Raw genomic sequence first — 11690 nt, forward strand, 5'->3', positions numbered from 1 at the left:
CATGTGCTCTTAGATGATTGCAGGTACACACCATAATTACATATTATTTGCCATCTTACCAATGCTTTTCAAAAGTTTTAATTGATAAATATATATTTACGGCCTACAAGGTGATGAAATTGTGGAATGATGAAATCAAGTTAATTGACATATCCATCACCTCACCTACTTTTTTTTGTGGTTAGAACATTTCAAATGTACTCTTTTAGCAATTTTGAAATATGCAATACTTTTTTTTTTTTTTTTTTTTTTTTGTAGACAGAGTCTTGCTCTGTCTCCCAGGCTGGAGTGCAGTGGCGCGATCTCGGCTCACTGCAGCCTCCACCTCCCGGGCTCAAGCGATTCTCCTGCTTCATTCAGCCTCCCGAGTAGCTGGGACTACAGGCGCCCACCAACATGCCCCGCTAATTTTTTGTACTTTAGGAGAGACAAGGTTTTGCCATGTTGCCCAGGGTGGTCTTGAACTCCTGATCTCAGGCAATCTGCCTGCCTCAGTCTCCCAAAGTCACTAAGTGACTGAGTAGTCACCAATATGTGCAACAGATCTCTAAAATGGGCCTCTCTTGCTTTCTCCTCCCGCCACCCAGGCCTGCTGCCTCTCCCCTGTTTGTGCCTCTTCATCTCTGCTCTTTATTCACACCCCCTCCCTCCCATTCCCATTTCTTCCACTCTGTTTCGCTTGGGTTTCCTCCCATTACTCCTCCTCTCTGACCTCTCCTCCTCTCTTCTGCCCTGACCTTGGTGACTGAGCCGGAGTCAGGCTTGGGACTTGCCCTCCACCGCTGGAACAACTGTTTGTCAGCCTGGGAGGCCCTGTGGCTTCCCCAAATTGGAGGAGGGTTGGGGTGGCGGTCACGGGAAGGGAGGGGGTTCTGGGGCTGGGGCTTGGAGCCCCCTGTGTGGTGAGAGGAGGAGATCAAAGGTTGGGTGATTGTCAGGGTGGAGAGAATGAGCTGCCCTGGGATCACAGATGTGTGATAACCTTGAAACCAGCTCCTCACAGCCCCAGGCAAGGAGATGACCTACAGGTGCTCCTGACCCCAAATGCCTTCCCTTGGGGCTCAGATAGAGGCTTTGTACTGGTCTTCACCTCTCCTTGCTGTCTACCTCTAGGTTTCCTCTTTTTTTTTTTTTCTTTTTGAGATGGAGTCTCGCTCTTTCACCCAGGCTGGAATGCAGTGGCACCCTCTCAGCTCACTGCAGTCACTGCCTCCTGGGGTCTAAGCGATTCTCCTGCCTCACCCTCCAGAGTAGCTGAGATTACAGGCATGTGCCACCACGCCTGGCTGATTTTTGTATTTTTAGTAGAGACGGGGTTTCACCATGTTGGTCAGGCTGGTCTTGAACTCCTGACCTCGTGATCCACCTGCCTCCGCCTCCCAAAGTGCTGGGATTACAGGTGTAAGCCACCGCGCCCGGCCTAGGTTTCACCTTTGAACCCAGTGGAGAGCTCTGTTCCCAAGCTGTACCCTCTTCTATCTGGCTTTGTTCATCTTTCTATACTTACCCCAGTTTCTATCACCTATCCCAGCATGGCTCTGCAGGGTGAGCCTCAAGTCACCTGGGGGCTTGTTCAAAATCCAGACCCTGTTCCCTCTCCCAGCCCTGGTTCTGGGTCAACAAGTCAATGGCTCTAACATTAAATCACCTGGGAGCTTTCAAAACTCCACCTACCTGGGCCATCCTGTCATGTACTTGGGCCAGTAGGTACATGTTGCCTTCATCAACTTTCATGTCATTCACACATCTGCAATCCTTCAACTCTGATTCTCTGTGTTTCTGTTTTTGTGTTCACTATGTGTTTGTTTCTATTTGTCTGTATTGATCATGGACTTATTTACTATTATCTGTTTATAGCTGACTATATCATTCATTTAGCCAGTGTTAACTTTAAAAAAATCTAGTCAGGCATGGTGGCTCATACATGTAATCCCAGCACTTTGGGAGGCCAAGGCGGGCGAATCACCTGAGATCGGGAGTTCAAGACCAGCTGACCAAGATAGAGAAACTCTGTCTCCACTAAAAATACAAAATTAGCCAGGCGTGGTGGCGCATGCCTATAATCCCAGCTACTTGGGAGGCTGAGGCAGGAGAATCGCTTGAACCTGGGAGGCAGAGGTTGCAGTCAGCTGAGATAGTGCCATTGCACTCCAGCCTGGGCAACAAGAGAGAAACTCCATCTCAAAAAAAAAAAAAAGAAATCAAGATGTAGGCCAGGCGCGGTGGCAAACGCCTGTAATCCCAGCACTCTGGGAGGCCGAGGCAGGCGGATCACCTGAGGTCAGGAGTTCGAGACCAGCCTGGACAACATGGTGAAACCCCTTCTCTACTAAAAAATACCAAAAATTAGCTGGGCATGGTGGTGTAGGCCTGTAGTTCCAGCTACTAGGGAGGATGAGGCAGGAGAATAGCTTGGACCGGGGAGGCAGAGGTTGCAGTGAGACGAGGTCACGCCATTGCACTCCAGCCTGGGCAACAGGAACGAAACTCCGGCCAGGCATGGTGGCCCACACGTGTAATCCCAGCACTTTGGGAGGCCAAAGCAGGTGGATCACGAGGTCAGGAGTTCAAGACCAGCCTGGCCAAGATGGTGAAACTCCTTCTCTACTGAAAATCCAAAAATTAGCCAGGTGAGGTGGTGTGCATCTGTAGCCCCAGCTACAAGGGAGGCTGAGGCAGGAGAATAGCTTGAATCCAGGAGGCAGAGGTTGCAGTGAGCCGAGATCATGCCACTGCACTCCAGCCTAGGCTACAGAGCGAGACTCCTCCTCAAAAAAAACGAAAAAAAAAAAGCAAAACTCGATCTCAAAAAAAAAAAAAAAATCAAGATGTATACATTTAGAGAAGGAAAGAAGATTTTATTTCTTATAAAAGGGTACAGACTGCAAGGTGACCATCCCACAAATTGGGAAGCATGCCTCTGACAGAGGCAGGAGGCAGAGAAATACTAGGCAGACGGGGCGGGTCCCTGGCAAAACCCTACCTTCCAGCTGAAAAGCCTGAATCCTGTGGCCCAAAGTGAGAACTTCTATCCATCCGTTTGCCTGCTCTCTCCTGATTGGTTCTTTCTGAATAGCGCCTTTTTACCAATCAAATGTTGCCTTTTCCAAAACTACCTACAGCCCACCCCACCTTCCATCCTGTACCTATAAAGACCCCCCGCCCCAGACCCCAGACTCAGTTGGTAGGGAGAGAGAAGTGGCTTGACTAGAGAGAGGCGACTTTACTTCAGAGTGAAGAAGCTAGACTTCAGAGGAGAAATGGCTTAACTTCAGGGAGATGGCCTGACTACAGGGAAGAGCCATCCGGAGCGGCCAGGCTTCAGGGGAAGATTACCTGCCCGTCCCATCTCCTCTCCAGTTCACCTCTCTGCTGAGAGTCATTTCTACTTCTTAATAAAATTCTCGCCTGGCGCGGTGGCTCACACCTGTAATCCCAGCACTTTGGGAGGCCGAGGCGGGCAGATCATGAGGTCAGGAGATGGAGACCATCCTGGCTAACACAGTGAAACCCCGTCTCAACTAAAGATACAAAAAATTAGCTGGGCGTGGTTGTGGTGGGTGCCTGTATTCCCAGTTACTTGGGAAGCTGAGGCAGGAGAATCACTTGAACCTGGGAGGCAGAGGTTGCAGTGAGCCAAGATCGGGCCACTGCACTCCAGCCTGGGCGACAGAGCAAGACTCTGTCTCAAAATAAATAAATAAATAAAAATAAAACAAAATAAAATAAAATAAAATTCTCCTCCTTTGCTATCCTTCAAGTGTCCAGCCGACCTCATTCTTCTTGGACACTAGACGAGAGCTCGGGACACACCAAGTGTGGGTACCCGAAAAAGGTCATCATACTGGCCCTCTGCCCTCACTGGCAGAGAGCAGCCACCCCATGTGGCAAAGCAAGGAGCCTACCGAGCTGATAACACACTGCTGTCCATGGACAGCAGAGCTAAGAGAGCACTGTAACATGTCCTCTGGGGCTTCAGGGTTTGCAGGCACCCCGACCTGGGCACCGCCACGGGGCCTGCATGGAGCCTCCTTCTGCCCACGCCCAGAGCAGCCAGCTGGATCCTGCACTTGCTCGCCCACATGCTCCCTCCCGCAAGGGTTGAGCATGGCGGGCCGGCCTAGACAGGGCACCCCCATCGCAAGTCCAACAAAGAAGTCAAGAAAAATCCTGCATCGCCTCCAGGAAGGAGGAGAACTTGTGGTAGGAGCTTTATGCTGAATAGGTTGACTAAACATACATATTCAACAGGTTGCAGGAGGTGCTGTGAATATTTATCAAGGTGGTCCCATGTTCACTTTGTGGTGAATTAATATTTAGATGTATTACAATTAGGCCCTATATGTCAAGAGGATTGTTTAGGGACATGAAGGCACACAACTGGCAATCTCTGCAAACTGGACCAGTTGGTCCATGGCCAGTGGTCTAATTCTTTTTTTTTTTTTTGAGACAGGGTCTCGCTCTGCCACCCAGCTGGAGTGCAATGGTACAATCATGGCTCACTGCAGCCTCAACCTCCTGGGCTCAAGCGATTGATCATCCTGCCTCAGCCTCCCAAGGAACTGGGACCACAAGTTATAGAGACGGCGTTTTGCTGTGTATTGACCAGGCTGATCTCCAACTCCTGGAGTCCAGTGATCTTCCTGCCTCAGCCTCCCAAAGTGTTGGGGTTATAACCATTAGCTACCGCACCCAGCTGTTGGTCTTATCAGAAGAGTAACTGAAATTAGTCTTTTGTCCAATGAAAGCTATAGTTAGGCTAGTAGAACAGGAGTTCAGTTAGTCAGCGTCTGGGAGCTGAAGGAGCTGCAGTTGTTTGAGTGTTGCTTATCTCCAGGCCAATGCTTGCTTTTATTTATTTATTTATTTATTTAATACATCCTTCATTGGAAGCCACTGCTTATTTGGCTGCTAGAGAAAAAAAAAACACCTTTTGCCAGTTAGATAGAGGACAGTTATTTTATTTTATTTTATTTATTTTTTTGAGATGGAGTCTCACTCTGTCACCAGGCTGGAGTACAGTGGCATGATCTCGGCTCACTGCAACCTCCGCCTCCTGGGTTCAAGCGATTCTCCTGCCTCAGCCTTCTGCGTAGCTGGGATTACAGGCACCTGCCGCCATGCCCAGCTAATTTTTTTGTATTTTTAGTAGAGACAGGGTTTCTCCATGTTGGTCAGGCTGGTCTCCGACTCCCAACCTCAGGTGATCCGCCTGCCTCGGCCTCCTAAAGTGCTGGGATTACAGGCGTGAGCCACTGCTCCCGGGCTTTTTTTAATTTTATTTTATTTTACTTTTTTTTGAGATGGAGTCTGGCTCTGTTGCCTAGGCTGGAGTGCAGTGGCGTGATCTTGGTTAACTGCAATCTCCTCCTCCCGGCTCAAGCAATTCTCCTGCCTCAGCCTCCCAACTAGCTGGGATTATAGGTGTGTGCCACCACGCCCAGCTAGCTTTTGTATTTTTAGTAGAGACCGGTTTTCACCATTTTGGCCAGGCTGGTCTCGAACTCCTGACCTCATGTGATCCACTCACCTCAGCCTCCCAAAGTGCTGGGAATAGAGGCATGAGCCACTGCTACCGGCCGACAATTACAATTTTAAAACGTAGTTGTGCCCAGCTCTTAGCAGTTATGGAAGGGCTGATACACCGTCCTCTTTCCATCCTCACCAAAGCCCTGTGATTTGGGAAAGGGAAGATTTTATCCCTATTTCTTTTTTTCTTTTTGAGACGGAGTCTCACCCTTTGGCCCAGGTTGGAGTGCAATGGTTGGATCTCAGCTCACTGCAACCTCTGCCTCCCGGGTTCAAGAGATTCTCATGCCTCAGCCTCCTGGGTAGCTGGGATTACAGGTGTGTGCTACCACGTTTGGCTAATTTTTTTTTTTAATCTTTAGTGGAGACAGGGTTTCACCAGGTTGGCCAGGCTGGTCTCGAACTCCTGACCTCGTGATCCACCCACCTCGGCCTCCCAAACTGCTAGGATTACAGGCGTGAGCCACCGCGCCCGGCCTCATCCCTATTTCATAGAGGGGTAAGCTCTAGAGAGCTGAAGTGGCAACACTTGATTCTATCTCAGGTCGGCCTGATCTCAATCCTGGTATTTAGTGTAAGACCCAGATAGGTGGCCAGAACTGAAGACCCATTGACTCCAGCTCTCAGAGAGACACTGTCTAGCGGCGAGACCTGGCACTTTTGCAAACAACTCCAGAACAAGGGGGAGAGTGGCGACAGTATAAGAGCATGCTGCAGGAAGTCAGGGGCGGTAGTATTTGAAAATGGGCGCTTGGAGAGTGGGAAGGATTTGTCCTTGTGTGGAACGACAAGAGTAGAGGATCCTAATACGAGGGCTCAGCCTGCTTTGGCGTCCTCCAAGAAAGCCCCTTGGAGGTCTGACTGCTCCGCTTCAGCCCCTTTAAGAGTGGCCCCGCCCCACCCAGCCGCCCATGTCGATCTAATCTGAACGACCAATAGTAGAAGAGAAGAGACCACTTTCGCGCTTCAACCGCACTAGGAGGCGGGGAAGAGGGCGGGAGAGGCGGAATATAAACTTGGTCACATGACCCGCCTAATTGGCCAGAGGCTGCGGCGGCCCTGAGAGACTCAGCGATGCTCATTGGCCAGAAGAGGGTGGGGGCCTGGCGCTAGGCCACGCCCCCGGCGGCCGGTTTGGTTGCGCAGCCGCGGGGGAAGGAGACGCTGCCCTTCCGCAGCGATGGCATCCCGGGTGAGTATCGGCTCTGGCCGAGCCCCCAAGGCGGGCGGGCAGCGCGGCAGGGCCGGGACTTGAGCGGAGGACCGAGTAGGCGCAGGTGTCCGCGCCCAACAGGACCAGGAAGGTGTCGGGGTTGGAATGAGTGGGTACCCGGGCCGGGGACGGTGCGAGAGGGTGCCTTGCTTGGGAGTGGAACGAGAAGGTACTTGGGTCAGGGAGGTGATGCCCGGGCCTGGAACGTGGCGGGGATTGGAGCAGGCGCGCAGGTACCCGATCCGAGGCGGGGAGAGCACCCGGGATGGAAGGAGCAGGTGTGCGGGCCGTGAGCGGCGCCAGAGGGTACCTGGGTGAGTTTCAAGGATATTCCGGGGTGGGGGCAAGAGAAGAAGGGGCTGCCCAAGATGCCTGGGGTGGAGTGAGCAATTTCTGAAGACGGGGATATTGCTGAGGTCCAACGCGGGGATGCCCGGTGCCCGGCATGGTGGGACTGTTGAGGGGTCCGGCATGGGGTGAATAGGAGACTGGGCAGAGTGGCTCAAGGGAGTCGGGGACGTTGTTGGGGTCCAGGCGGAATGAGTGAGTGCACAGGCCAGAGTCATTAGCGGGGTTGTCTAGCGCAGGGGAGGAGGCGCGTAGGATGATGTGCTTAGGCACCTAGGCTGAGGGTGCTGTAAGTGCTGTGGTGACGGTGGAATGAGGAGGTGTCCGCCTAAGATTGTAGGGCACGAGAGATGGCTGCCCAAGTGGGGCCAGGCCCTGCACAGCAGTAGAAGTGTCCATTTGGTAGGGGACCTTGCCGTGGACTTTTCATTGTGGAGAGGAGGTGGAGGGGTCTCAGCTTAGGCCCTGGGGGACGGACAGGGTGCCAGGGGGACGGACACAGTGTGGGTTGACTGGATTTGGATCCATCCCTGGAGTGAAGCAGGCTTGGGGGCTGGCGATGTTACCTCGCACCTGCAGGCTCTGCCTCCCAGTGGGGACAGCAGGGGCTGCTCTGGACTCTCCCGCAAACAGTGGGCCTCAGTCACCCCTGTAGCATTTATTTGTTCAGGCTCATCTTTAACACTATGTGGGCTTCTCACTTGGGGGCCCAGAAATCCTACAGTTGTGGCCTGGAAGGAGCAGTGGCAGTTGTAGCAGGCAGCAGCTGGGAAACCCTGCCACAGCCTTGAGATCCCCCAGAGCTTGGCCGCTTAGTACTCGGTGACCTCAGGCAGGCTGCCTCATCTCAGAGCCTCCGCGTTTCCCCATCCTTGAGATAAACATTGGCCATTGCGAGGGTTCTGAGAGGACTGGACCTAAAGCCTGTCGTGGAGAGCCTGTTGTGGGTCTGGCCTGGAATAAGAGCTTGGGAAATAGTAGCTGCTGGCCCTCTGATGTTCTTGTCTTCCCTCTTTTTGAGACCTGAGCCAGCCTGGGGTTGGGGTGAAGGGTAGGGGGACGTGGCTTACAGTATTAACCTAGGTCCTGACCACTGCAGCTCATGTAGCTCAGTTAACAGCCTCCTGGGCAGATGTCTCTACCCCTGACAACCTGGAAGCTTCCTTAGCCCGCCCTGCCCTCTCACACACACCCCCCAGCCCTAGAGTGAGACTGACAGGCTCCTCAGTCCTTCCCACTCACTGGGGAGAAACTGTTTCTTCTGCTGGCCCAGTGACTTTGGCGGCCATCCCAGGGAGACAGGGTCTGTCCTGGCCTGTGTGTTCCTTCCGCTTGAGGTCCCGGGAGACCTTGAAGGCATCCTTGGGCTTGGAGCTGGAAGTGGGGGAGGACCCTGCCGGGTCTTGGGGTCCAGGCTAGGTGTGATCAAGCCACTTATTTCCTGGCCTTGGGAAGGGGCAATGGGGTACCCTGGCAGGGAGGGGAGTATCTCCCAAGGTCCAGGGGAAAGCTGCCCAGTACTCTGTGGTCTGCTGGGGCTTGCTACTTCCTGCTGCATGTCAAATTTTCTTAATTTAGCAAAAGCATTGTACTGAGCACAAAGTCTGTCTCTACCAAGTACCAGCTGTGTGACTTTGGACTCCTGATTTAGCTTGTCTGAGATTCAGTTTCCTCATTGGAAACCAGAGGTGAGGCTGGGGGGAAGGTGGGTGGCATCAACTTCACAAAATCCTTTTTTTTGTTTGTCTTTTTTTTTTTTTTTTTTTTGAGGCAGAGTCTCGCTCTGTCACCCAGGCTGGAGTGCAGTGGCGCGATCTAGGCTCACTGCAACCTCTGCCTCCTGGATTCAGGCGATTCTCCTGCCTCAGCCTCCCAAGTAGCTGGGATTACAGGCACGTGCCACCACACTGGCTAATTTTTGTATTTTTAGTAGAGACGGGGTTTCACCATGTTGACCAGGCCAGTCTGGAAGTCCTGACTTCAGGTGATCCGCCCGCCTCAGCCTTCCAAAGTGCTGGGATTACAGGCATAAGCCACCCCAGCCAACCTCACAAAATTCTAATGATTCAGTGAGATGATGGATGCAAAGAATGCAGCACAAAATACGTAGCGTGGAGTAGCTCTTTGTTTGTGTGTGTGTGTGTGTGTGTGTGTGTTTTATTTTATTTTATTTTTATTTTTTGTTTTTTATTTATTTATTTTTTGAGATGGAGTCTCACTCTATTGCCCAGGCTGGAGTGCAATGGCGCGATCTTGGCTCCCTGCAAGCTCCGCCTCCTGGGTTCATGCCATTCTCCTGCCTCAGCCTTCCGCGTAGCTGTGATTACAGGTGCCCGCTACAACACCCGGCTAATTTTTTGTATGTTTAGTAGAGATGGGGTTTCACTGTGTTAGCCAGGATGATCTTGATCTCCTGACCTTGTGATCCTCCCTCCTCGGCCTCCCAAAGTGCTGGGATTATAGGCGTAAGCCACCGTGCCCAGCTTCTTTATTTTATTATTATTATTATTTTTTTTTTTTGAGACAGAGTTTCGCTCTGTAGCCCAGGCTGGAGTGCAGTGTTGTGATCTCAGCTCACTGCAACCTCTGCTTCCCGGGTTCAAGCGATTCTTCTGCCTCAGCCTCCTGAGTAGCTGGGGTTACAGGTGTGCACCACCACGCCCAGCTAGTTTTTTGTTTGTTTGTTTGTTTGAGACTGAGTTTTGCTCTTCTTGCCCAGGCTGGAGCGCAGTGGCCCCATCTTGGCTCACTGCAACCTCCACCTCCCAGGTTCAAGCCGGTTCTCCTGCTTCAGCCTCTTGAGTAGCTGGGATTACAGGTGCGTGCCACCACACCCGGCTGATTTTTGTGTTTTTTAGTAGAGATGGGGTTTCACCATATTGGCCAGGCTGGTCTCAAACTCCCGACCTCAGGTGATCCACCCATCTCGGCCTTCCAAAGTGCTGGGATTACAGGCGTGAGCCACTGTGCCCAGCAAGAAAACATTCTTAGCTTTGTGTGAGGTAAAAAGATGCAATGATTCTCAGTCTGGGGTCTAAGATTTTTGCTTAGCAAATGGTCCATGGGTTGAAAAAGGTAGAAAAAATGTGGCTTAAAGCCCTAAGTCTGAGAGTGACCTGTCCACCTCCCAGGTTTTGGGTCCTCTCCTGGGCTGGCTGGCCAGAGATGTTTCCGCTGGCAGAGCCCCTGGTAGGCAGAGGGTCTGTGGGTGTGGGGCTGCCTGCTGGCGGGCAGATGCAGAGGCCTGGGGCCTGATTCCAGGCCTGGGGTTCCAGAGGCAAGCTTTGCTCCCGCCTCCTCCCCCATGGACGCTCTTCTTGAGTGCATTTCTGCATGTTCCCGTGTGCATGTTCTCTTGTCTGACTTGGTCATCTGTCTCTTAGCTCTGTGGAGGGGCCCTCTGGTATGTTTGTCCCTGTCCTTCTGGGGCTTGGATGGTGCCTGGGACCCAGCTGGCAACCAGTTGAAGACGTTCTCCTTGGAAGCTCTTGGCCCTGAGGACTTTGCCTGGGGCATTGGCCCTGCCATGGCGTTCCGGAGGGCCGAGGGCACATCTATGATCCAGGCCCTGGCCATGACGGTGGCCGAGATCCCCGTGTTCCTGTACACAACGTTTGGGCAGGTAAGGATCAGGGTGGGTTGTACCTCTGGTCTGTGAAACACTTCCATGCTCAGCCAAGGGCTCCTCCGTGTCCAGGAACGCTGAGCCCTCGTTCTTGCTTTGCCAGACCTCTGGTGTCTCCTCTTTGGACTGGGTTTGTTGTCTGAGGCTTCAGGCCTGTTCTTTAGCCTGAGACTATATGAACTCTTTTTTTTTTTTTAATTAATTAAAAAAATTGTTTTGGCCGGATGTGATGGCTCACGCCTGTAATCCCAGCACTTTGGGAGGCCGAGACGGGCGGATCACCTGAGGTCAGGAGTTCAAGACCAGCCTGGCCAACATGGTGAAACCCTGTCTCTACTAAAAATACAAAAATTAGGCGGGCGGGCTGGGCACAGTGGCTCATGCCTGTAATCCCAGCACTCTGGGAAGCTGAAGCAGGTGGATCACCTGAAGTCAGGAGTTCAAGACCAGCCTGACCAATATGGTGAAAACCTATCTCTACCAAAAGTACAAAAATTAGCCAAGCATGGTGGTGTGCATCTGTAGTCCCAGCTACTTGGGAGGCTGAGACAGAATTGCTTGAACCCAGGAGGTGGAGGTTGCAATGAGCTGAGATCATGCCACTACACTCCAGCCTGGGCGACAGAGTGAGACTCCGCCTCAAAAAAAAAAAAATTACCTGGGCATGGTGGCAGGTGCCTGTAATCCCAGCTACTTGGGAGGCTGAGGTGGGAGGATCACTTGAACCCAGGAGGCAGAGGTTGCAGTGAGTCGAGATCGCACCACTGCACTCCAGCCTGGGCAACAGGGTAAGACTCCGTCTCAAAAAAAAAAAGTTTTTTGTAATAGAAATAGGGCCTTGCCATTTTGCCCAGGCTGGTCTTGAACTCTTGGGCTCAAGCCATCCACCTACGCTGGCCTCCTAAAGTGCTGGGTTTATAGGCATGAGCCACTGCACCTGGTCCTATATGAACTCTTGACCTCAGTTACTCAGTC

The 11690-nt window shown here is 52.2% G+C and overlaps 1 protein-coding gene across 6 annotated transcripts in view; it reads left to right on the plus strand.

The window, feature by feature from the left end:
- The first annotated feature begins 6643 nt into the window (after positions 1-6643).
- The window catches only part of MIGA2 (mitoguardin 2), a 38215-nt gene continuing 33168 nt past the window's right edge, over positions 6644-11690 (plus strand). For 4 of the 6 annotated variants that reach the window (XR_010130370.1, XR_010130369.1, XR_010130371.1 and 1 more), the window contains exons 1-2: positions 6644-6721; positions 10474-10712. Coding sequence is in view for 2 of the 6 variants with exons in the window: in XM_019033194.3 (XP_018888739.1) it covers positions 10617-10712 (96 nt within the window). In the remaining 4 variants the exon portion in view is untranslated. Of the gene's footprint in view, positions 6722-9254; positions 9420-10473; positions 10713-11690 lie in introns of those variants that run through there. The other 2 variants (XR_010130372.1, XM_063696794.1) reach the window with 2 other exon arrangements.

The sequence above is a fragment of the Gorilla gorilla genome, chromosome 13, assembly GCF_029281585.2.
Source record: "Gorilla gorilla gorilla isolate KB3781 chromosome 13, NHGRI_mGorGor1-v2.1_pri, whole genome shotgun sequence".
Lineage (NCBI taxonomy): Eukaryota > Metazoa > Chordata > Mammalia > Primates > Hominidae > Gorilla > Gorilla gorilla.